Genomic DNA, 21,591 nt, shown 5'->3' on the forward strand with positions numbered 1-21,591 from the left:
GATAAAAGCAGACAATCTGGCCAACGCTGAGCCCCCATTTCTGCATGAAAGCTGATTTGGAGCTGAGCAGCAGCTGCAACTTCCCAAGGGACACAGTCCCACCGGCTCCCAGGGGCCCCTACAGCAACCCCCCTACATCTGTGAACTCAGCATCTGACGGACCCACAACCACGTGCAGCTGGAAGAAATGAGACCTTTCCCCACCGTCAGAGACACACTAACTGTGATACAAACACAGATACCAACGGAGAGCACCAAATGGAGTCATTTTAGGATCTCGGACCCTATAAGGTGGGTAAGCAAATGTGAACAGAACTAAAAATCGAGAAACGACTGCTCTCTGAGAATATCTGTGCCCACATTTAGCAAACAACTTAAAAGACAGACACACACACACACACACACACACACACACACTCCACTTTCCAAAGTGTGCTCTACAGCAAGCCGGTGGTTTCCAAACCTGGCTGGTTCTCTGATTGACCCGGGAGGTCTGTTTCACTTTAAAAACAGGTGTCTGGGTCCCACCTCCAGAGAGTCTGACCCAGGCAGGGGATCTGCATTTTTTCAAAGATTCCAGTTTCTGGTCTACTGCTCCACGGAAGAACACAGAATTTGAACACATACTAACAGGGAGTTGATTTCCAGCTCAGCCCCTTAACCAGCTGGATTTTTGTTGCTACCTTGTGGGCAAGGTCTTGAACTCTCTGAGCCTCTGTTTCTCCATCTATAAAATAATGATACTACCTCACAGGGTTGTTTAGGAAAGAAAGAACATATACGGAGTTATCTTGTGCAGAAAATATACTGGCTCCCTCCCCGTTTCACTCAAAGTGGGTTTCATCCACTTCAACTCCTGGCTTAAAATGAGCAAGGGCCCGTCTAAATCCATCTTCACGTTCTTTGTCAATTGCATTGCCTCGTTTTCCTTTGTCTAACAGGTATCTATGACAATGGTCCATGTGTGAGCCATTGGGCTAAAGAGCACCATGAAGTTCACTTGCATTCACAAACAATGTTCTTTTGTTTGCACTGATGGCCTGTTCTCCTGATACAAGAAGGGGGTGCAGAGCCCTACCTTCTGTAGCACAGGAAATGTGAAGATGGAAACCATCTCTTACTGCTCTCTGTTACCTGTCCCACCTCCATGCCTGGCCCCTAACCCAGGACCTCACACATACTTGGGGCTGGAAAAACATCTGCTCTATGAAAGGGAAGTAAAGAACATTGCAAGCAATGAAGCCTGACGGGCTCTCACTGTTGTGCACCTGCAGCAGCAGGAGCAGCCGCTCCTGGGACTGTCCCAATGCAGTTCTCGGGTGCCCCACAGGTCTTCAGAATGAGAGATTCCGAAGGTGTTTCTGATGCGTGTTAAAGTTTGAAAACCACTGGCTTAGGGACTCAAGTCCTATCCTATTCCTCAAATAACAGACCTACGTGAAAAAATTCAGAGCAACCTTAGGTCCTATTGCTCAGGCATAGAATTTCTGAATTTAGCATGTTTTCCAGTTCTCCTCAGATCCCCCTGGAGACATGGAGTTTTATTACTAGAAGAAATTATATCTTTAATGGAAGTGGCCACGGCACTGCAGGCCACCACAAAGGAGCTAGGACTCCTGAGACTTATCTGGGGATAAGTCTGAGATTGTGCAGTAAGAAAAGTTTCCAGGGCTAAAAACCAAGTTTGAAAACCGCCAAGTTGGTGGAGTCGCACATCTCACAGATGAAGAAGTTGGTTGCTTAGAGACACAATAAGCTTGCAGTCAATCACAGACCAGAGAAAGGTGGAGCTGCGCCCTGCAGGGTAGCACCTTGCTCCAGGCCCGGGAGGTTGCCCACGCACTAACCCAACTCCTGGTATTAACCAACTCCAGCAGCAGCAATTTAATGAATGGAGAACATTGTTTTTCCACAAATGAAGGTAATAATAACATAGATTTTTTAAAGAATGTTTTTTGCTCTGTAGTTATTTTATTTTAAATAAGATTTTCTTTTAAACTTTTCACTTGGAGAACAAAAACACGGAAAACAAGTTTCTAAGAATAGAGGTGCTCATGTTTGGAGAAGTGGGGGGTTTTTAAGACAAGTGGAAAAAAATCATAAGGACAAATGGTTTTTAAGATACCCTTGCACCACAGTAAAAGATGAACGAATGAATTTAATTTAATCACATGTACTTTCTAAGGTGCTTACCCTGCCCTGTTCCACGCACTTGGTCAGCATGACAATGGCGTACACATTTTTCTCCCAAACCATTCGCCAGAAATCTTTCAAAGTGTTAGATAAAGGTCCTTGTGTGGCAATGAATTCTTTCTTGGAATGATAGCCCTAAAAATGGAAAGAAGCACGCACTCAATGTCAAAGAAACAGAAAGAGGAGCTCTGGAGGCCCCCCCACCCCAACGGGCCGGGGCTAGCAGGCCAGCTCCCCACTTACAGGCATGTAGTTGGCATTGATGTAGTCATCAGCTGAATGGGTGTGGACAGAAAGTCTGACACGAGAGATATCATCTGTGACATGAAGAGACAAAGGTCCTCGTGAGAAGCGAACGTTTGAGGGGAGTTACTTACAAGACAAAAAAAAAAAAGAAGTCCTTGATGGCAACACAGGGGCTCTGTCACACTTTGAGGGGACACCGGTTGGCACTGTATGTGTGCGGCCATATTTAATCCTCACCGGTGCCCTGTGTCACGTGGCACAGAAGAGGTATGTGATGTCAGTGGCAGAATCAAGGATGGAACCCAGGCAGCCGGCCACGAGCCAGGGAATGCCCCGAGCTACGGTACTTTTCCCTCAAAACCATCCTACAAGCGTTTGAGCCCATTTTACAGATAAGGGAACAGAGTCAGAGAGATTAAGTGACTCCTCCAGGCACTTCTATCTTGTGAATGGCAGTTGGAATTCAAAGCCAGTGCCTTTTCCACTAGGAATAAATAAAGCTGCCCCAGTGGGTACATATTCAGGTTAACCAGCCCACCCTTCTCACACTTTCTCTAGTCTCCTAAAAAATAACTGTCATAAAAAGACAGTACCAAATTCAAGAATAAACTGAATGTATAAGACTACTATGGGTGGGAAGATCTAAAATACAAAATTCTCATGTTTTCTAAGTAGGGCCATCTCAAAAACACACAAATTTGCCCACTCAAGAAATGAAATAATAGCCGTAGATTTGAATGTCAGACCAAGTTATCAGCAACACCACCGATGTTTCCCTGACTTTGCCGGCCCGGTCTCTCACCCTCCCCTGGACCAAATAACAATGCCAAACCCAGTTACGAACGTGAGTTCCAGCCTAAAATCTTCCGATAAAAACAATCCCCACACTCTGGATCTGAAAATCTCCACAGATGGCCAGAGAGCAGGACAATAATCCCAGGTTAGCCCCGGAAGGGCAGGGCTGGGGCGGATGCTACCCACCCAGTTTTAAAAGCATTTCTCTCAGAATATGGACCAATGTCCACTGTCAATACAGGGGAGATGAAGAGAAAGAATCCGGGAGCTGGGAAACCCTGAATCTAAACGCAAGTTAACATTTCAGGCCGGGAAAGAAAAGCCAGCTTCACGTAAAAGAGGCAGCGTCTCACAACGTCCTGCTGTAAAAGCCGTCGGCAGAGACCGTCAGTTTCAGCCACATCAGAGCACAGCTGTCCTCCATGGACCCAGATTCCCGCCCAAAAGAGAAACCGCAAAGAACGTTCTAGGGGAAAGGGTTTACATTTTGTCTGAATGAATGATGTAATAAATAGTTATCATTTTAAACTCAGTTTGCTGCTATCCCTGCCTATTTGGCTGCAGACACTGTTAATTCTCAAAAACAGGAGTGAACCCAATGTAATTCATACTCAGCTGTGAGATGTACTCAGCCCACCAGAGAGAGACGTGTCTGGACAAGCAGAAAGTGTCTGTCACTCCCTGCCTGTCCTGCTCCTTCCTTCTGGAACTACATTAACAGAAATAAAGGAGCTGAAAGACAGAGGGGTTAACAGCACAGGCTCTGGAGGGGGCGGGGCTGGGGGCTGGGTGAAAAAGATGAAGGGATTGGTGGTTACAGGACAGTCCCAAGGGTGGAAAGTACAGCACAGGAAATACAGTCAATGATATTGTACTATGCACGGTGCCAGGTGGGTACTGGAAATACCCAGGGGACCACTTTCTAAAGCATATGACTGTCTAACCACTATGCTGTACACCTGAAACTACTACAAAATAATATCGTTGAGAAGCAACTGTGATTGGAAAACGTTTTTAAACTTTTTAAAAATACTTAAAAAGCACAGGCTTTGGCCTTGTCCCTGAGTGGAAGTGACAGATCTTGGCCGAGCCTGGTCCTGCCATGACTATCTGTGTGACTTTGGACAAGTCACTTAGCCACTCTGTGCCCCATACTCCTCATCTGCAAAGTGGATATTCTACTACCCACTCCCTGAGGGTGCCGGGAGGACAGAATTCGGTAGAATGTGCCTAAATACAGTGCTCAGCACACGGCAGGGGACGGACGAATGGCTGTGGAAGTGGCTGGTTGGTATCTCGATTCCCCTCCCCTCTACCATTCGAGGGGAGACTGTGCGGAAATCAACTTACAAGGCAGAACATTATTATAGCGATTTTTCCCTCTGTTCTCAGCCAATTCCGCTGCATATTTGGGTTGATTAATTCCAACAAGCTTCAGATCCTGAAAATAAAACCAATGAATTGTTCATTTAGTTAGTGTTCAAATATTATTTATACCGAGCACAGAGTATGGCAGAATAAAGCGGGAATGAGACATGACTCTAGCTAACCCTGTCGTGTTAAATAGCATGTATTTCCTATGTTGCAGTGTGGGCACATGTGGAGGGTGGTGGGCGTGGCCATCTGGGGGCGGGGGTCCAGCTGGTCTGGAGGTGAGGCATCTAGGGGACTGCAAGACAGAAGCTCTTTCGCCTCGACTTCACCGAACCCTCCAGAATCCACCTCCACCACACAGCCTCAGCCCCAGCCCCCCACATTCCCCGTCTGGTGTCTTTCCAGCTCACAGAGTGTCCTAATTACTTTAGTTAACAGCCCACTAGCTTGAGTGCCCGGGTTCTGTATCTCTGCACAATCTTTGGGGATGGGCACCACAAGAATCCAAGGCCCATCAAGGTCTAGGCACTCACAGCCAACACAGCCACAGTGCGACCCCCAGGGATACACGAGAGCTTCTCTGCCCTCCAGGAGGGTCACCTCATCCCCAGAGCTCCGCCATGAAACAAAAATGGGCCGTTTCACAACTTTCAGGAAAACCAAAGCAATGAAAACACAAGCTTACAACCACGTACTTCATACTCTTCCGCAAACCCGCAGTTGGAGTCGGCCTGTTGTTTCTTGAAGTAGGCCTCGAAATTCTCCACTCTGATTAACTTGGATCTAAGAAGACAAAACCACGTATTAGGGTTTTTACATTCAATAAGGTTGAAGCAGAAAAATACAGGTTATTTTTTTAAGCAAAAAGCTTACTCACTTTTTAGGTCTTCATCGTAGAAAGGGAGAGAAAAAAATATGCAATTAGAAAAAAATGACTCAACCATGCCTCGGAGATAAACATCTTTCCGAAACAAGAAAATTTATAGTGTAATATTTTATAGGGAAGGGGGTTGGGGGAGGGGCCGGTATAATATTATTTATAAAACTTGGCATCAGGACATTCAATTTCTAGACTCTGTGATGTAACCAACTGGCTTTGCACCTTTGAGCAAGTTCTCTGGTCCTAGGTCTGGGCAACCTACTCTTTAATCACACAACATAAACTTATCAGTAGAATTGTTGGTAGAACAGGGTCAGTATGGTCCTCCTTGCCCCAGCAGCACATGGCAGGAAGCCGGCTGCAGGGTACTGATAAACACACATCCCTTGCAGAGAGCAGAGCCAGCAAGAACTCCTAGATGAACGTGGTGGCCAATGTGTCAGTCAGGAAAAGTGACAGCAAGACCCACCAAAAATTCTCTAGGTAGTTACTGAACAGATGGGGGATTGAAGCACTTAAAATAAAGCTCGTAACTTTAGAGACTTACTTAATTTGAGAAAAGGGCAAGTCATTGTGCTTTGCATCTTTCCTGTTGCAAAGGAAAAGAAAAAACATTAGGCAAAAACCGTTAATTCTGTGCTTTGCCCCTTTCGTGGGCCTACAGAATGCCTTCCCGGGGCGTTAGTTCCCACGCAAGACTCACCCTGCACACTGGTGCTAAGCTTAGTGGTCTAAGCAACAAAGGCTGATTGGAAAACTGGGAAGTTCCTCTCTTTTATGCCATCCAAAAGCATGGGAGAATCTTACTCAAGCAGCTTTCAGGAAATTCCTGGTATAAATCACTATCAGCAGCATTCCCTCATTGTAAAGTGAGACTCATTTATTTCATACTCTGCCTTTTAGAAAGGCTTTCTGATAAGTTAATGGAATTAACTAGAAAATACATCCAGCACAGGGAAGGTACTGAGGCACCTGGCACTCTCCTGCACCCTTGGCTAAACCCCATACTGGTGTTTAAAAAAAAAAAAAAAAAAACTTTCTGGAAGACAATTTGGCATCAGTATCAAAATCGAAAACAGATGTCCCCACTGACTCAGCCACTGCCCAGCTTGGAATTTACGGAAATAATCGTGAATGTGCCCAAATCTTTGGGCACAGGGATAAATAACTATGGCAGAGGGGAAAGAAGGAAATTGGTTGTAATATCCATACAGTTGAATATTCTGTATCCACTTAAAGACAACATGAAGCGTCCACATGTCTTGTAAAGAAAGCCAACTAGAAAATAATATGTATACTATGGTTCCACTTGTGTGTGTCTGTATGTGTTTGTGTGTGAGTTTCGTAATAACATCAATGTCAAGGGTAGTTTCGTATGGGAGCTGGGATTATGGATTATCTATTTTCTTTGCTCTCCTTTTGCTTGTTTTTTTATGTGCAGCATGTATCACTTTTATTTTAACAAGATACAATAAAAATTGGTTTTGACCCCTCCCTTGAAAAAAAAGTATCAGCATCTAATGCAAAACGCTGGTCAGCCAGCACTGCCTATTAACTGAACAGGGCAAGGCGGTGGCAGGAGAAGCGGGCGTGGCCGCCATAGAAGCCCTGGGCCGGGGTGAAAATCCCCTGGCTGGCAGCACGTGATGACAGCGATGCATCCCAGATGATACCCAGGCTGCACACACCACACAGTCGTGCAAGAGGGTGTGCGATGAAGAGCAAGGGCCAGTTTCGAGTCCATTTCCACACTTCTACACTCAGCTTCTTCCTCACAGTGGGGCCGGTAAGACCTGCCTCCCTGAGCCTCGCACATGAGAGATTTCGTGGAAAGCACAAGCCCGGGTACACGGTAAGCGCTCAAAACAGAGCTGCCGTTTTTACAATTTAACTACCTCAAATGGTAGCTGGACAGGTGAACAAATCATACAATCATAGCATTCCAGGCACAAACACTATGCAAAGCACTTTTATTTATTTACTGCTCTGCCAGGTCAGGAGTCAGACACTGTCGTTATCCCCCATCACAGGCGAGGACACTAACGCTAACCTCCCTAATGGCTGGTCAGAGACAGGGTGTGGGTTCAAGGTCAGCTAACCCCAAACCAAACTCTCAACACCAGGAAAGTGGTTTCTTTTGGTTTGCTTCGGTTTCTTTTTATTGAATTTATTGGGATGACATTAGGTAATAAAATTATCTAGGTCTCGGGGGGACAGTTCTGTAAGACATGATCTGTATGTTGTGTGTTCACCACCCAAGTCAAGTCTCCTTCCATCACCATTTACCCCCCCTACACCGACCACTCTCCCCCCACCCCTACCACTTTCCCTCCGGTCATCAGCGTACTGTTGTCTGTGTCTCTGAGTTTGTTTGTTTGTGTGTTCGTGTGCTTTTGCTCAACCCCTTTGCCTGTCTCACCCAGCCTCAGGAAACTGATTCGTGCACCAGAAGGCACTGTTTGAAAGTAGCGCCCGCACTGCAGGGCCTGCCCGTGGCCCGACGTCAGGGCCGGCCTCTGCCTGGAAATCCTCCAGCCGGGGTGGAGGTGAAGGGAGACTGTCCCTGCAGTTAAGACCATGCATAATGGGGACGTGGGGGCTCGTGACACCATTCCTTCCAATTGTGAAAAGTCCGAAATTTCCCATGATAAAAAGCTTCCTTTAAAAAAGGAGGGTATTAGTATTATTAATATAAGCAAGAGTCACCTTTTCTTTCTCCAGAAGATGAAGCCTCCGACAGCCACAATAACCAGGGCACCAAAGACACATCCAAACACCGCCCCACAGATGACACCTGGGAAAAGTCCAGACGGGAGGCACCTTCAAGAGGTGTTCGCCAACCCCCAGGAGAGTCTTCGAACCAGGCAGAGCGTGTGTGTGACATACACGGAGTTAAATACCTTCGGACCTAAAACTAGTCTAAGCATTTGGGTGACTTGTCCCCAGTCCCCACTAACTGGAGGTCCTGAGACAGTCACTGCTCCTCTCCCTGCCTCAGTTTCCACAACGGCATATTTAGGGAACGGGGCTAGATCAGTTATTTGCAGGTTCTCACCCACGGATTTCTTACTTCACATTAAATTGCATGCAGGGCCCGTTATGTAAAATAGAAAACCAGGCAGGACCACTGGAGTTGAGGTGGGGGTGGGAGTGGGGGGCATCTCAGGGCTCGGCCCCGTTAGGTGAGGCACCGCTGGAGCACCTCACACCCTCTGAGGCTACTCGGCACGTGTGAGCAGCAGTGTCTACAGCTCCGTGCTCAGGTGACATGAAACCCACTTCTGTACTGGGGAAGGGTGTGGAGACTCCCTGCACTTTGCTTCTGGGGCAGGAATTGCTTCCTGTGGCGAGCAACTACCCAGTGTGAAGACCAGGCCAACTGACAAGCCAGTGGGTCGGCATGACTCCGGCCTGAGAGGTGGGGGCATATCCTGCTTGGGTCCCTGAAGCTCCTAAGTCACCTTGCTCTGTGTGATAAAGGACAGGAGGGCTTGACAAGGAGTCTGCGCCCAGCATGTCAGGCTGCCTCTAAGCCACAGGGAAACCCTCCGCATGTCATTGCCGCTCTCTGGGCTTCAACACCCGCGTTTCTAAAATGGGTCGGACAAGACGATTTCTGTGGCTCCTTCAAGGGTTCTGTGCACCAAGTCGCACTGAGGGTCTGGCATGTGGGCACCCCAATCACTGAACCGGGAAAAAGGACTCAGTCTGCAGATTGAAGCGCAAGAGGCATTCAGAGAAGGAGGGCAGGGGCCTTTGGGGACCTCATGGCCAGGTGACATCTCAACTTCTGAGAGAAGAAACCAGGCACTCCAGCCCCCCTGGAGCCCAAGGGAGGCGGAGACACCCAGCCTTCTGTGGACACTGGCTGTGAACACCCACCGCATTGCTCACAGCACTGAGGTCCTTCCCCTACCTGGGTCCTGGGGCAAGGAAACGACATCTGAGTAGCGACTGAAGGACACGTAGCTCCTGTTCCCATCTATGAGAAGACTGTCCGTGCTAAAGGTGATATTGGTGAAGCCGGCCACACAAGCCCTGCGGGATGACAAAGGGAAAAAGAGGAGGCTGAGACGTGTCCAACACCCAGGCGTGTGAGCTGTGCACCCAGGAGGCTGGGCTCCCAGAGAGGAAGAACCGGGAGGCCTTACCGATAGGAGCCCAGGGGCTCCAGCTTCCCGTTGTAATAGCCGTGCGTGTTCGACTCATTCCCAACGTTGATTTCATATTTCAAGACTTCAGACAAGCCCTCAGAACTTGCGTTTTCTCCTGTTGCTATGAAGTACGTCACGTAAGTCGCCGAGGCCCCCTTTTTGAAATCTTCATACGTGTGGCTCAAAACCTCTGCCGACGGGTTAGCTAAGAAAGGCACAGAGAAGGGAAGTCATAAGACAGTGATTGCAGAGAGAGTTAAGTCTCCCTTGGTCTCGATAATGACACTGACAATGCGTGACGGCGATGAGAGCAGCCCTCCCTCAAGGATGCTTCCCTCACCAGGCTTTACTGGAATTAAGTTCTAAGCGCTTTACTTACGTTAATTCATCGAACCCCCACAACAACCTCTTCACATAGATTCACTATCCCCATCTGACAGATGGGGAAAGGAAGGCACAGAAAGCAAAAAGGGCCCCAGGCCACACTGCCCCCACGGTGGAGTTGCATTTCCCACCCCGGCAATCTGACTCGAGAGGGTGGTCTCACCCATCCCAGGACGGTACTGTTCAGTCCGACCACGTGCAATGCTGCCTCCCACATGCGGCAAAGGACTGCGTGTGAGATTTGCTGAAAACCTTCAGAGCAAAGTGACTAGGTACTTGAAACAGGCCCAAATGAAGAGACAGAGAGAGAGATCTCGACGTCACTTCCTGAAATTTTGCTGCAGGTTTACGAAAGCAGCAAATTCCTCGTCTTCCAGGACCCCCACACCTGGTGGTGTGTTGGAGCCCCATCGTCCTCGAGGCGATGAGGAGAGTATCACAGGCTGAACAACTCAGAAGGAGGCGCACTATAGTACTCACATTTAAAGAACCACCAAAAACAACACAACTTGGCATTTCCAATCCAGGCCTTGCACAAAGCACCCACACGCAGCTAGCAAAGACACCCTCGAATCATTCCTTTCTTACTCCCAGAGAATGTGCTGGAGCCCTTTAAGGAAAAGTGGCCTTTCATCCGCCTCCTCTCTCAGCTATGAGGATGCTGTTTGCAAGTTCCCACTACAAATGCAAATCACTCTCTCTGCTTTCAAGAGAAAGTCACGCTTTGCTGATGATTTGTGCGTGTGCATTTGTGTGTGTGTGTGCACACGTGAGAGAGAGAGAGAGAGACAGAGTTGCTTAATACACATTCTGCCACCTAAAACATAAGACCCCATGTTGTAAAAGAGACAAAAAACCTAGATCTGAGGTCAGCGAGTTAGGGCCCATGGACCAGTTCCAGCCAGCCACCCGTGCTGGCGAGTAACATTTGGTCGGACCAGCGGCCCTCACTCTCCCTGCGTCGTCCACGACTGCTGTCACACTGCCCCGGCAGAGGTGAAGAGCTACGCCCAGAGACTGTAAGGCCTGCAAAGTTTCAAATGTTTGCCATCTGGCCCCTTTCCAGAAAGTTGGTCAACCCCTGACCTAGACCATCAGGCAAATAGCAGACCCTTCCCACCCGCATCTGCGTGCCAAGCGTGGGCTGCGGTATAGAAACAGACATGTATTTGTACCTCTAATGTGCCTCAGTGGGCACGGAAATGGGGCCTGGCCAGGGCGTCACTCCCTGGCTCTTTAACCCATAATGACCCCCCCCTTACCTTCCCCAGTGGTGAGAATGAGAGCGTAGGCTTTGATGGGTCCGTGGCTGGCTTCAAACCCACTGAACTTGACCTTTACCGAATTGTGACTAACAGATGTAATATTAGGAGATCCATCTGGGGGAGGGGGGTCTGAAACAGAACAAACCAAACATGATCATCAACCTCTGAAACCAAAAAAGGAAGACAATTATGAAGGAGAGAATTTGCGGTGCCCGCCCGAGCTCTGGAAGCTGTGTGCTGGGCTCATACAAAGCAAATCCAGAAGCAAGGGGCAGGTGGGGAGCCTGCCTAGTTCACAAGGACCCCCTCGGTGGCCCAGCCGCATCCCTGGGGCGGCCTCCCATACACAGCCTTGTTGGTTGAAGGCGACCTGCCTTTCTTCTGCCCCCTGCCCCTCCTGACCCAGAGGGGCCAGGTTCCTCATCCTGAGAACTGGGGCAAGAAAAGGAAATGAGAGTGACTGTGTGGAAGGAACTCTGAGGTGGGGACCCGGGAGCCATACACAGACGTCTGCCCACTGCACAGACTGGGCCCTGGGAGGGATCAGCCGGCTGAGAAAACGGGGGAGTGGTGGGAGGCAGGAGAGAATGCACATTCTCCCGAGACCCAGCGGCGTTCCTGCGCTGCATCCTTCACACCCAAGTCCTCACTTTGCTTGAGAAGGTTTAAAATGCTCTCTAGAGAAATCTGACCAACCCCCCTACCAGAAACCAGAAACTCCCCACAGAACGCCCCCTGGGGGTGCCTCACCTTTCTGAGCAAAGCTCGTGAAGCTCCTCTCGGAATTAACACAACAGGAAGGACATGCTGAATTAATGACCCTTCTCCACACACTCGCTCTGCCTGAACTTGCCTCCCACATACAGTGTGTTTCCATTGCTAGGTTCAAGATTTAGGGAGACCTGGAAAACGGGGCTCCAAAACACCCACAATGCAATTCTCTGAACTCGCCCTGTGCAATGTGGCAGCTACAGCCTCATGCAGCTGTGGGGCACTTGGAACGTCACTAGTCCAAGTTCAAAGGTGCTACACGTGTAAGGTATAGACTGGACATCAAGGACTTAGTGCCAAAAAAGAATGCAAATATCTCATTAATAACTTACTGTATATAGACTACATGTTGAAATGAGAACATTTTTAATTACTGAGTTAAATAAAATGTGATCAAAATTCATTTCAATTGGTTTTTTTTTATGTTTTCTTCATATGGCTCCTAGAAGATTTTGAGTTGTATTATTAAATCATAATATAATATATTACACATGAGGGTCACATTAGTCTCTATGGGGCAGTGCAGCCCTAACCTTGCTTAGCAATCAATCCTTCAACCCCAGTGGGGGACCCTGGAGGTGGTGTCCCGTGCCTACATGTCCACTGTCTCAGGAGAGACTTCTGACCAAGGCCCCCACATTTCCCCCTAGGTCAGCCACTCCAGGGGTAACCACAATGCTGCCAGGCCACCCTGCCACCACAAAGCCCACCTGTGATGCTCGTGATGCAGGAGTTTTGGGTAGGGGGTGCCATCTTGTTACAGGACAAGGCGGTGATGTTGATGTCATACGAGGTAGAGAAATTCAAATGTGTGACTTCTGTCCTGTACTCGGCGCCAGCCTCCTCTGGGGGGCAGCCCTCCAGGTGTGTCGCGTTTCTCCAGTCTCCTCTGCTGACCTCCACCTGAAAGCCCGTGCTGGTGCCAGAAGGGCAGGCCCACCTCAGAACCAAGGTTGGCGTTTTGGGGACCACTTCACAGTGGAAGGAGGCTACCGGGGCCGGATCTGCAAAGCAAGCACAGCTCCACATGAGACTCGGGCTTCTGCCTTTGCCAACACGGAAACTTGGGGAGCAGTAGAATCCTGGCCCGTCCATGATGAGGAGGCAAGTGTGTAGTGAGGCAGAAGAGGCAGAGGATGACCTTGAATCGGGCATTACTAAACCATGTGACCTTGGATCCCGCAGGTAACTGCTCTGAGCCTCAGCTGCAGGACTCTGGGGATTACGTGAAACAAAGGCCGTCAGTCACCAAACCGGAAGAGAACAGGGCTCCGTGGCAGGCAGTTGCATCGTAACAGCGTGGTGATAGCAACCCCTTCACTTGCGTCATCTTATTTAGGGGTGAGGGGTGAATCAGACGAGGCTTCAAGAGGTTAAGTATTGGGTTGGCCAAAAAGTTTGGGTTTTTTCCTGTAAGATGGCTCTAGTAGTGCCTAGTTGTCTTTAACTTCATTCAGGACAATTTTGCTAGATTGTATTGTGACAGCTGTCCTATCAGCATGCATTTAAAAAAATAAACATCAAAATCATTGAATTTCTATGTAGCCATTTTAATATTGAAGATGGAAGAAAATACACATTTTTGGCATATTATGCTTTTATTCTCTCAAGAAAGGGAAAAACACAACTGAAGCGCAAAAAAAGATGTGCGCAGTGTGTGGAGAAGGTGCTGTGACTGACTGACTATGTCAAAAGTGGTTTGTGAAGTTTCGTGGTGGAGGTTTCTCGCTGGACGATGCTCCACGGTCAGGTAGACCAGTTGAAGTTGATGGGGATCAAACTCAGACATTGAGAACAGCTGTGTGACAGTGATGTTACACCACGTGGGAGATAGCCGACATACTCAAAATATCCCAATCAAAAACTCCATATTAATGTCCTGGGGGACAAGATCGTCAGCACTACAATGCTGCAGTGCTTTTTAAAGGAGGAGGGCAAGTCACCTAGGGCAACCCCCCCATCCTCCACCCGAGGCCAGGCAAGGAGTCCTGCCCAGCGCACACCTGCTCCCACAGCTCCTGTTCCATCCACCCCGGCCCCAAATGCTCACGGTGACTTTTCTCCTAGTTTGGGGCTGCAATAATTATAGCTAAGAGAAGTGTCAGAAATAGAAGCCACCCAAATACTAAAGACCAGAGTCTAGACCAGGTGGAATGGAGCCCGAGTTAGCAAAGTGACTCCAGGCTGCAGGGATTTCTTTCACTACTCCATGTGAAGGGTCAGAGGTCATTGAGGTGCCAGCTCCTACACTCTCAGGGAGGCTGATCCAATGAGTCTGCCACATTCAAAACCAGCCTGAACACATCTGAATGGCTTGGTCTAAGGAATGGAAGGTGTGGGTGCAAAGACAGTGGACAATAAGGTGGTCGGTCCCTATGCCACAATCAGAGCTATGAAGTCCTCACAACCATATGTAAAATAGCCTCTGGGCTACTCTCTGGAAGCTCCCTCTGCTAACCACAGGGCACCCCTTCTCCTGACCACACCTTTTGCAATGAGAGATAAGGATTAAGAAAGGTGAAAGGCTGAGCATCTATTTTAACAACATCCTTTGCATTTTCTTTGTGGAAAAGCCAAACTAGACATTACAATTTGCACATCATCCATGCCCCAGCCATTCCCGGATCTGGGGCAGGATTGTCAAACTCATTTTCACTGGGGGCCATATCAGCTTCACAGTTGCCTTCAAAGGGCCAAATGTAATTTCAACTCCTTAACACTTAAGGAGCAGTTACATTTATACAGTCCTAATATTATTTCGGCCCTTTGAAGGTAACTGCGAGGCTCATGTGGCCCCCAATGAAAATGAGTTTGATGCCCCTGCTTTGGGGCCTCACCACCCACCCCTCACCCACCCCTCACCCTCTTGCTCCTGTGGACCCACTCCTGCCACCCTGGCCTGCTGCTCCTCCTTCAGCACAGCAGGTACCCGCCGGCCTCAGGGCCTTTGTGCTGGCTGCTCCTCTGATTGTAATGCTCTATGCCCCAATGTCACACAGTTGGCTTTTCTACTTCCTTCAGATCTTTGCTCAAAAGTCACCTTTTCCCTGAAGCCTTCCCTGGGCACCCTCAACAAACATCTACTCTCCTCCTTCCTTGGTTTTTTCCCCTCTCCATGGCAGTAATCATCAAGCTACTACCTAATTTATCTTGTTTATTATGTCTTCCCCTTCAGAATAAAAGTTCCAGGAAGGCTGGGACTTATCTCAGTCATTTTAAAGTGCCTAGCACACAGTAAGTGCTCAATAAATATTTGCGCAATGAATAAATGATGAAGGCAGCAAGACAGCACTAATAAGCTAACAGGATGTCTCCGAGAGCTCAGTGTCTATTTTAACAAACCACACAAAAGGTGACAAACCAAAGTCTGGGGCGGACCTCCCTGCAAGACCCCCACCAGAAGTCCCAGGAGCATCTGGGGCTACTCACCCGTACAGAATGACTGCCAGCCAGGTCCCAGTGATTCGGTGACATCCCCCACGCGGGCAAAGATCTGTACTGTGTACCCTGAGCCAGGTATTAATTCAGGGACTGTCGCACCGGTGACGCCAACGCCTGTGACTATTTTAGTTGCGTTGCTGGAATTCCCTTCCCTCTCAATAAGAAGGCGGTAGGTGTACGTGGGAGAGGCCTCGTCAGAGTTCTGCCAGCGGAAGGTTGCTGCGGTGGTGTTGGTGCTTATTTCAATGCCGGACACATTGCTGGGCCCTTAGTGAAAAAAAAATTTTAATTAAAAAAAAAAAAAAAAGCACAGATTAGCCTGAATGCCAGAACTCTTTTATGGACGGCATCTACAGATAGCCTGCCTCCTTCCGGGAAAGAATGAATAAATCTAATATTTGCTGACTCAACAGATGGAAGGCGTCTCAAAAAGACATTCAGAAAATAATTACACAGATTAAATTCTCAAAAGAATCAAGTTTTTCGTGCGTCTTTTAACACTTCAAATGTATCTGCAATTTTCAGGATATAATTTCTTATCTGTGTCTGAAATCTGAGTCATGAAAGAGAAAATAGATACTGAAAAGACAGTACAAGCTACCATCTCTACCACGCATTTATTTGGACTGACGGATAGCGAAGGCCCTCCCTCACCGCGGCATACAAAGCTCCTCCTCTGAGCAGAATCTTCCCACACCGACAGGACAAGGAGACTGCTCCTGCCTGGGTTCCCGAGGAGTGAATGAGACAGTGTATGTTTCCCATGCCTATGGGATCACTTCCTGATACTCAAGACAACCCCAAGTCCACAAGGCTCAGCACCAGTGCCCAGTGAGAAGAGCAGAACCTCTGCCGAGGCCAGTGTTTTCAGGGTAAGTCATTTCACATTTGACCTGGAGCCCAGAAACAAGGGCCCCTTAGCCAGTGCCTCCTTCCCACCCTCCACGTGAAAGTCAAGGAGAACACTCCCTTAAGAGGGCCTCCTACGACACGTACGTGTGTACTGTAGAATGGAGCTGGGGCTCCCCCAGACGCCTTTCACTTCCGGAACAATTGTGATGTTATACAAGGTGCCTGGGATCAGGCCCCTGAACGTGAAGGCTCCGTGAGAACTGTTGGTCTGGTTAGTGCCGTGCTCAGAACTCAGGTACAGGTGGTAGATGTAGTCGGAGGCATTGTCTGTACTCTGCCACTCTACCCGTATCTCGGCCGTGGTGACGAGGGCCACGCGGATGTCACACACTCCACTGGGGCCTGGTTGGAGGAAAGGAAGGAAGACGGAAGTCTGTTAATGACCATCGTGCCCTCCAGCTTTACTTCAAAGTGTCTGTCAAGAGGACTTGCTCTTCCACCATCAAAGTCTCAAATGAGCTCACGAAGGGCAAACTCCAAAACGCAGGTGAGAATCACGCACGCTCCATTCTTTCAAGAACTGTGGCTCCCTCCTACCGCAGAGGGACTTACCGGTTCCCCCACTCAGTTCTTTGGTCCTTTTTGTCATAAAAATGCCCCCCGTGGGGGTCTTCTAGAGTAAAATATCACGTCCAGTTTCCTAACCCGAGGGCTGGTGACCAGATGGGTTCGGTTTGTGAAAATTCATCAAACTCTGCACTTGGGATATGTGTGCCTTTCAGGTGTATGATAGTCTCCACAGACTGTTTGCCTTCAAGCACTCGCTCAGAAGAAAATGCCTTCCTGAAACACGGCCATACTTACCAAAGAGGAAAACTGAAAAGGAGAGTCGATGTTTACTAAGCGGGAACATTTGAGGCCAGGGCGGGGAGGGGGGAGAAGGCACACGCCCTCCACTGTCAGAGCGAGGGGTCAGAAGTGGAGGCACCCACCCGAGCACCCTGGGCCCCGTCCGCACTATGAGCTCACCTCCACACACTGAACCAGCTACAGGACGAATGCAAAGATCGGGGCCTAGAAATAACTGAGCACAACTCAGTGGCATTAAATACGTTCAGAGTGTTGTGTAGCCATCACCACAAAGTATTTACACCCAAAACAGCTCCCCATCCCCAACACAAACCCTATCTCCATTAAACAACTACTCCCCACTCCTCCCTCCCCCAGCCCCTGGCAACCTCTGCTCTACTCTTTGTCTCTCTGGACTTGCCTATTCCAGGTACCGCAAACAAGTGGAATCATGCAATACTTGTCCGTCTGCGTCTGGCTTATTTCACCTGGCATCACAGTGTTAATGCTTTTAAGGCCCAGCCACGTTGTAGCATGGGTCAGAATTTCACTCCGTTTTATGGATGAGTACTACTCTATCGTAGGGATATGCCACAGTTTATCTATCCATTCACCTGCTGACGGACACTTGGTTGCTTCCACCCTTTGGCCACTGTGAGTCATGCTGCTGTGAACACTGGTATACAGATAACTGTTCAAGTCCCTGCTTTCAATTCCGCAAAAGAATTGGAATTGCGGGGTTCACTTGGTATGTTTCCCTGTTTCAAAATTGCTTTTAATGCTCTTAGACTTATTTTCCCCAATAATAAAAATAAAAGTTTTCAATAGTAGAACGGTAATCCCCTAGGAGTCTACTGCATTCTTCCAACTCACTCATTCTCGTTCAGTGAGACCCAGTTGTAGGCGATAGTACAAGAGATGCCTTCTTCTCACAAATAGTCCTTAATTACTTTGCATTTGCACCATATCAAAGTGTCAGTCCACACTGTGGCTCAAACTCAGTCTCCAAAGCCAGACAGAGGCCAGTTCACTGCCCTGTCACTCTGGGCTAGTTACTTAAGCTTGCAGAGCCCCCACTTCCTACTCTGGAAAATAGAGATAATAACAGCACCCACCTCACAAAGTTATGTTAAAAAGTTTTTAAATGTCGGATGAAAACCCAGCATTTTGTACACCCCTAATATATTGCATCATTATTACATTAAGTTCTGGGCATTGGCAAGTCCCACAATATCAAGTCCCACAATCTCTCCTTACCATTATCAACATTCTAAAAAGAAAGAAGAAATCCACCAGGTCTGTCTGGGAAAAGTCCAGCCATTGTTAATATAATAAGAAGGTGGGACAACACGGATGTAACCTGGCAGCCAAGGAGAGCGGACTGGCATGCGCATGCATGAACAGTGACAACTTCACTGTACCAGTCAGTGGGGGCAGTAGATGTCATTGCGTGAGCATGTGTACTATGTGGCTGTCACATTCAAAATGACTGAGCAAGTAGAGCAACAAAGCTGCATCAAATTTTGCATTAAAGCCCGAACATTCCTCTGTGGAAAGTATTCAGATGATTCAGAAGGCCACAGCTGTGGGCAACTGGTGATTGGCAGCTTCATCAGGACAACACACCCAGTCATGCATCAAAACTTGTGCAGAGTTTTTTGGCAAAACATGAAATCACCCAGGTGACTCAGCCCCCCTACAGCCCAGATTTGGCGCCCTGCCCCTTCTGGCTTTTCCCAAAACTAAAATCACCTTTGAAAGGGAAGAGATTTCAGACCATCAATGAGATTCAGGAAAATACAATAGGGCAGCGGATGGTGACTGGGAGAACTGGGTGAGGTCCCAAGGTGCCTGCTTTGAAGCGGACTGAGACATCATTGTCCTACGTACAATGTTTCTTGTATCTTCTTCAGTAAATGTCTATTTTTCACAGCACGTGGCTGGATACTTCCTGGACAGACCTTCATGTGTTGCTGTTAAGACTCCATCTCAACGAGTCTAATCTAAAACTCAGACTTAAAAAGGAGCTACTGCATTTCGTCTGAGGGATGCATCCTAGCAGTTCCCTTCTTCTGGGAGCAGATCTTCCAAGTGACTCTCAGTCCTTAACCTGACCAACAGAGTCTAAGAAAACCACACACGGAGAATCTGAGAAGCCCAACTGATTCCACCTGTGGCTCAAGAAATGAGTCTCCTTTCTGCATCCTTCCTCTCTGTGTGAAAAATTCCAGTTCTCTTACAATCGAAGATCAAGGAATCTGGTATGTTTTCCAAATTTTCCAACATGTCTGGACTTCAAATTTTAGAAACAGTGATGAACCATTAAATTGTGTTCATAAAATACTTTTATCAGTATCAGTCAGCCTTCCAGAATAACACCACCACTGCATCCCAACGTTGTTTATGAAAGACCGTCAGTAATCTATCTGCCCAGCAATAGGAGAGTAGTTAAATAATTTACGATACCTCCAGGCCAGTGGTTCTTAAAAATCCAGATCTCGGACACTAGTAAGGCTCTCAGAGAAATTTGGGTCATGGAAGGTGTATTTATATTTATTATATTAAAAATTAAAAATGAGGAAATTTTTTGCCCTGGCTGGTGTGGCTCAGTGGATTGAGCATGGCCCTGTGAACCAAAGGGTTGCTGGTTCGATTCCCAGTCAGGGCACATGCCTGGGTTGCAGGCCAGGTCCCCAGTAGGGGGTGCGTGAAAGGCAACCACACAATGATGTTTCTCTCTCTCTCTTTCTCCTTCCCTTCCCCTCTCTCTAAGAGTAAATAAATGAAATCTTTAAAAATAAAATAAAATATATAAAAATGAAGACATTTTTAAAACATAAGACTAAACAAGCTGTTGGAGCAATGGTGTCATCCCATGTTGTGTGGCGTCTGGAAAACTCCATTGGACACTCATCATGAGAGGATGAGAGCGAAAAAGGCAAATAACACGTTAGCGCTGTGATAATAATTCCCCCAAACTCTTTGACTGAACCTAGGGGACTCTGAGAGATCCCGGGGTCACACTTTGGAAACCACTGACCTGGCCCAGGGCCAACATATCTTTTCCATGAGGCCACAGAATACATATTTAGATTATAAACCATCGTACATCAAAAGTTACCAGTGATTATCTCTGACTGATGGTTGATATGTGATTTTCTGCTTTTTCTTGCCTGTATTTTATAGAACAGATATGCATTACTGTCGTGTAAGGTTTTTTTAAAGACTTTTTAGATAATTAAAAGAAAAGCAATATTTGGAAAACCTGACATTTATACATTATACTGATTTCCTTGAAGAAACATCATTGTTTCACAGGAAACGCAGCCTCTTTGCTTACCAGTTGTATTGCAAATGTTCTGGGAATCCCCTTCAGTCCCATTTGGTCCTAGTGGAAATATTTCAAAACAATACTTGGTGCCAGGGTATAAGTCACCAATGAAAGTGCTGTTTCCGTTGGCTGTTTCTGTCCGAGGTATTCCAGCTCCGTCCTGCCTGATCAGTATCTTAAAGTTATCCGAGTCTTTGCTGCTCCAAGCTAAGCCAATACCCCTGGTGCTCACAGTCGTGACTCGAAAGTCAGAAACTGGACCAGGACCTGCGGGAAGAAGCGAAGGACTAGATAAGAATCTCCCTCCAGGCAACAAGAGGGACTGAACCTCACCAAATGTCTGCACCGAGATTCAGTGACACCTGACCTCTCTTTTCCTCTTTGTCCAGTCACCTACAGTGCAGACCTGCTCGGAAAGCGGTACTTTGGACACTGCGAGAACACTTGGCTACGAGAGTGCAGAAACTGTTAGCTTAGGTTGTTCAAAGCCATTCACAGGAAATGAGAGGAGGTGTAAACCCTGGAGGTCAAGGGTTCAGGGTCTGGAGTAGGACCTTGGTGGTTGCCAGTGTGCTTCCAGGGAAGGAGCAGACATTCGAGTAAAGCATTCTTGTGGGACCAGCCCTGGTCCAGAGACAGGCACCCTGGGTGCAAGTCCCCGCTCCACCACTGGCTAGCTCTGGGCAAACCGTTCGGGAGTGCTGAGCTGTAGTGTTTTCACCTGAAACAGGAATCCCAATGCCCACCCCAAAGGCCGCTGCTATCCCGATACTATCACAGCACTATACTACTCTACGACTGGTACACCATTGCTGTTTTATTTAAGTTATTGGACCTTCTTCAGAACAAATAGCTTTCAATATGCTGCCTATCATCTTATCTTTAAAGGACAGTTAAGCAAACAAGGGATGAGACACAGCTGTGCCCTGCCTCATTCTAGTCTCAGCATCTTAAGGACAAAAAGACATGAATATTCAGGTCTTTTTGTCTCCTTGTAGCAATTCACTCTAGGCCTCTCCCACACTGTGGAACAGTCATTATAAGCACAGGCTGGAT

The 21,591-nt window shown here is 47.8% G+C and overlaps 1 protein-coding gene across 1 annotated transcript in view; it reads right to left on the reverse strand.

Annotated features, from left to right (window-relative positions):
- PTPRJ (protein tyrosine phosphatase receptor type J) overlaps positions 1-21,591 on the reverse strand; it is a 145,713-nt gene that overhangs the window by 9,421 nt on the left and 114,701 nt on the right. Inside the window, exons 8-21 of the mRNA XM_053924655.2 lie at positions 20,545-20,802; positions 16,500-16,757; positions 15,492-15,770; positions 12,773-13,066; positions 11,289-11,420; positions 9,640-9,847; positions 9,405-9,526; positions 8,195-8,282; positions 6,036-6,077; positions 5,486-5,494; positions 5,304-5,391; positions 4,585-4,675; positions 2,437-2,510; positions 2,194-2,328 (exon numbers count right to left, since the gene is read on the reverse strand). Of these exons, the coding sequence (XP_053780630.1) occupies positions 2,194-2,328; positions 2,437-2,510; positions 4,585-4,675; positions 5,304-5,391; positions 5,486-5,494; positions 6,036-6,077; positions 8,195-8,282; positions 9,405-9,526; positions 9,640-9,847; positions 11,289-11,420; positions 12,773-13,066; positions 15,492-15,770; positions 16,500-16,757; positions 20,545-20,802 (2,078 nt within the window). The remainder of the gene's footprint in view (positions 1-2,193; positions 2,329-2,436; positions 2,511-4,584; positions 4,676-5,303; positions 5,392-5,485; positions 5,495-6,035; positions 6,078-8,194; positions 8,283-9,404; positions 9,527-9,639; positions 9,848-11,288; positions 11,421-12,772; positions 13,067-15,491; positions 15,771-16,499; positions 16,758-20,544; positions 20,803-21,591) is intronic.

Source organism: Desmodus rotundus, chromosome 5 (assembly GCF_022682495.2).
Source record: "Desmodus rotundus isolate HL8 chromosome 5, HLdesRot8A.1, whole genome shotgun sequence".
Taxonomy (NCBI): Eukaryota; Metazoa; Chordata; class Mammalia; order Chiroptera; family Phyllostomidae; genus Desmodus; species Desmodus rotundus.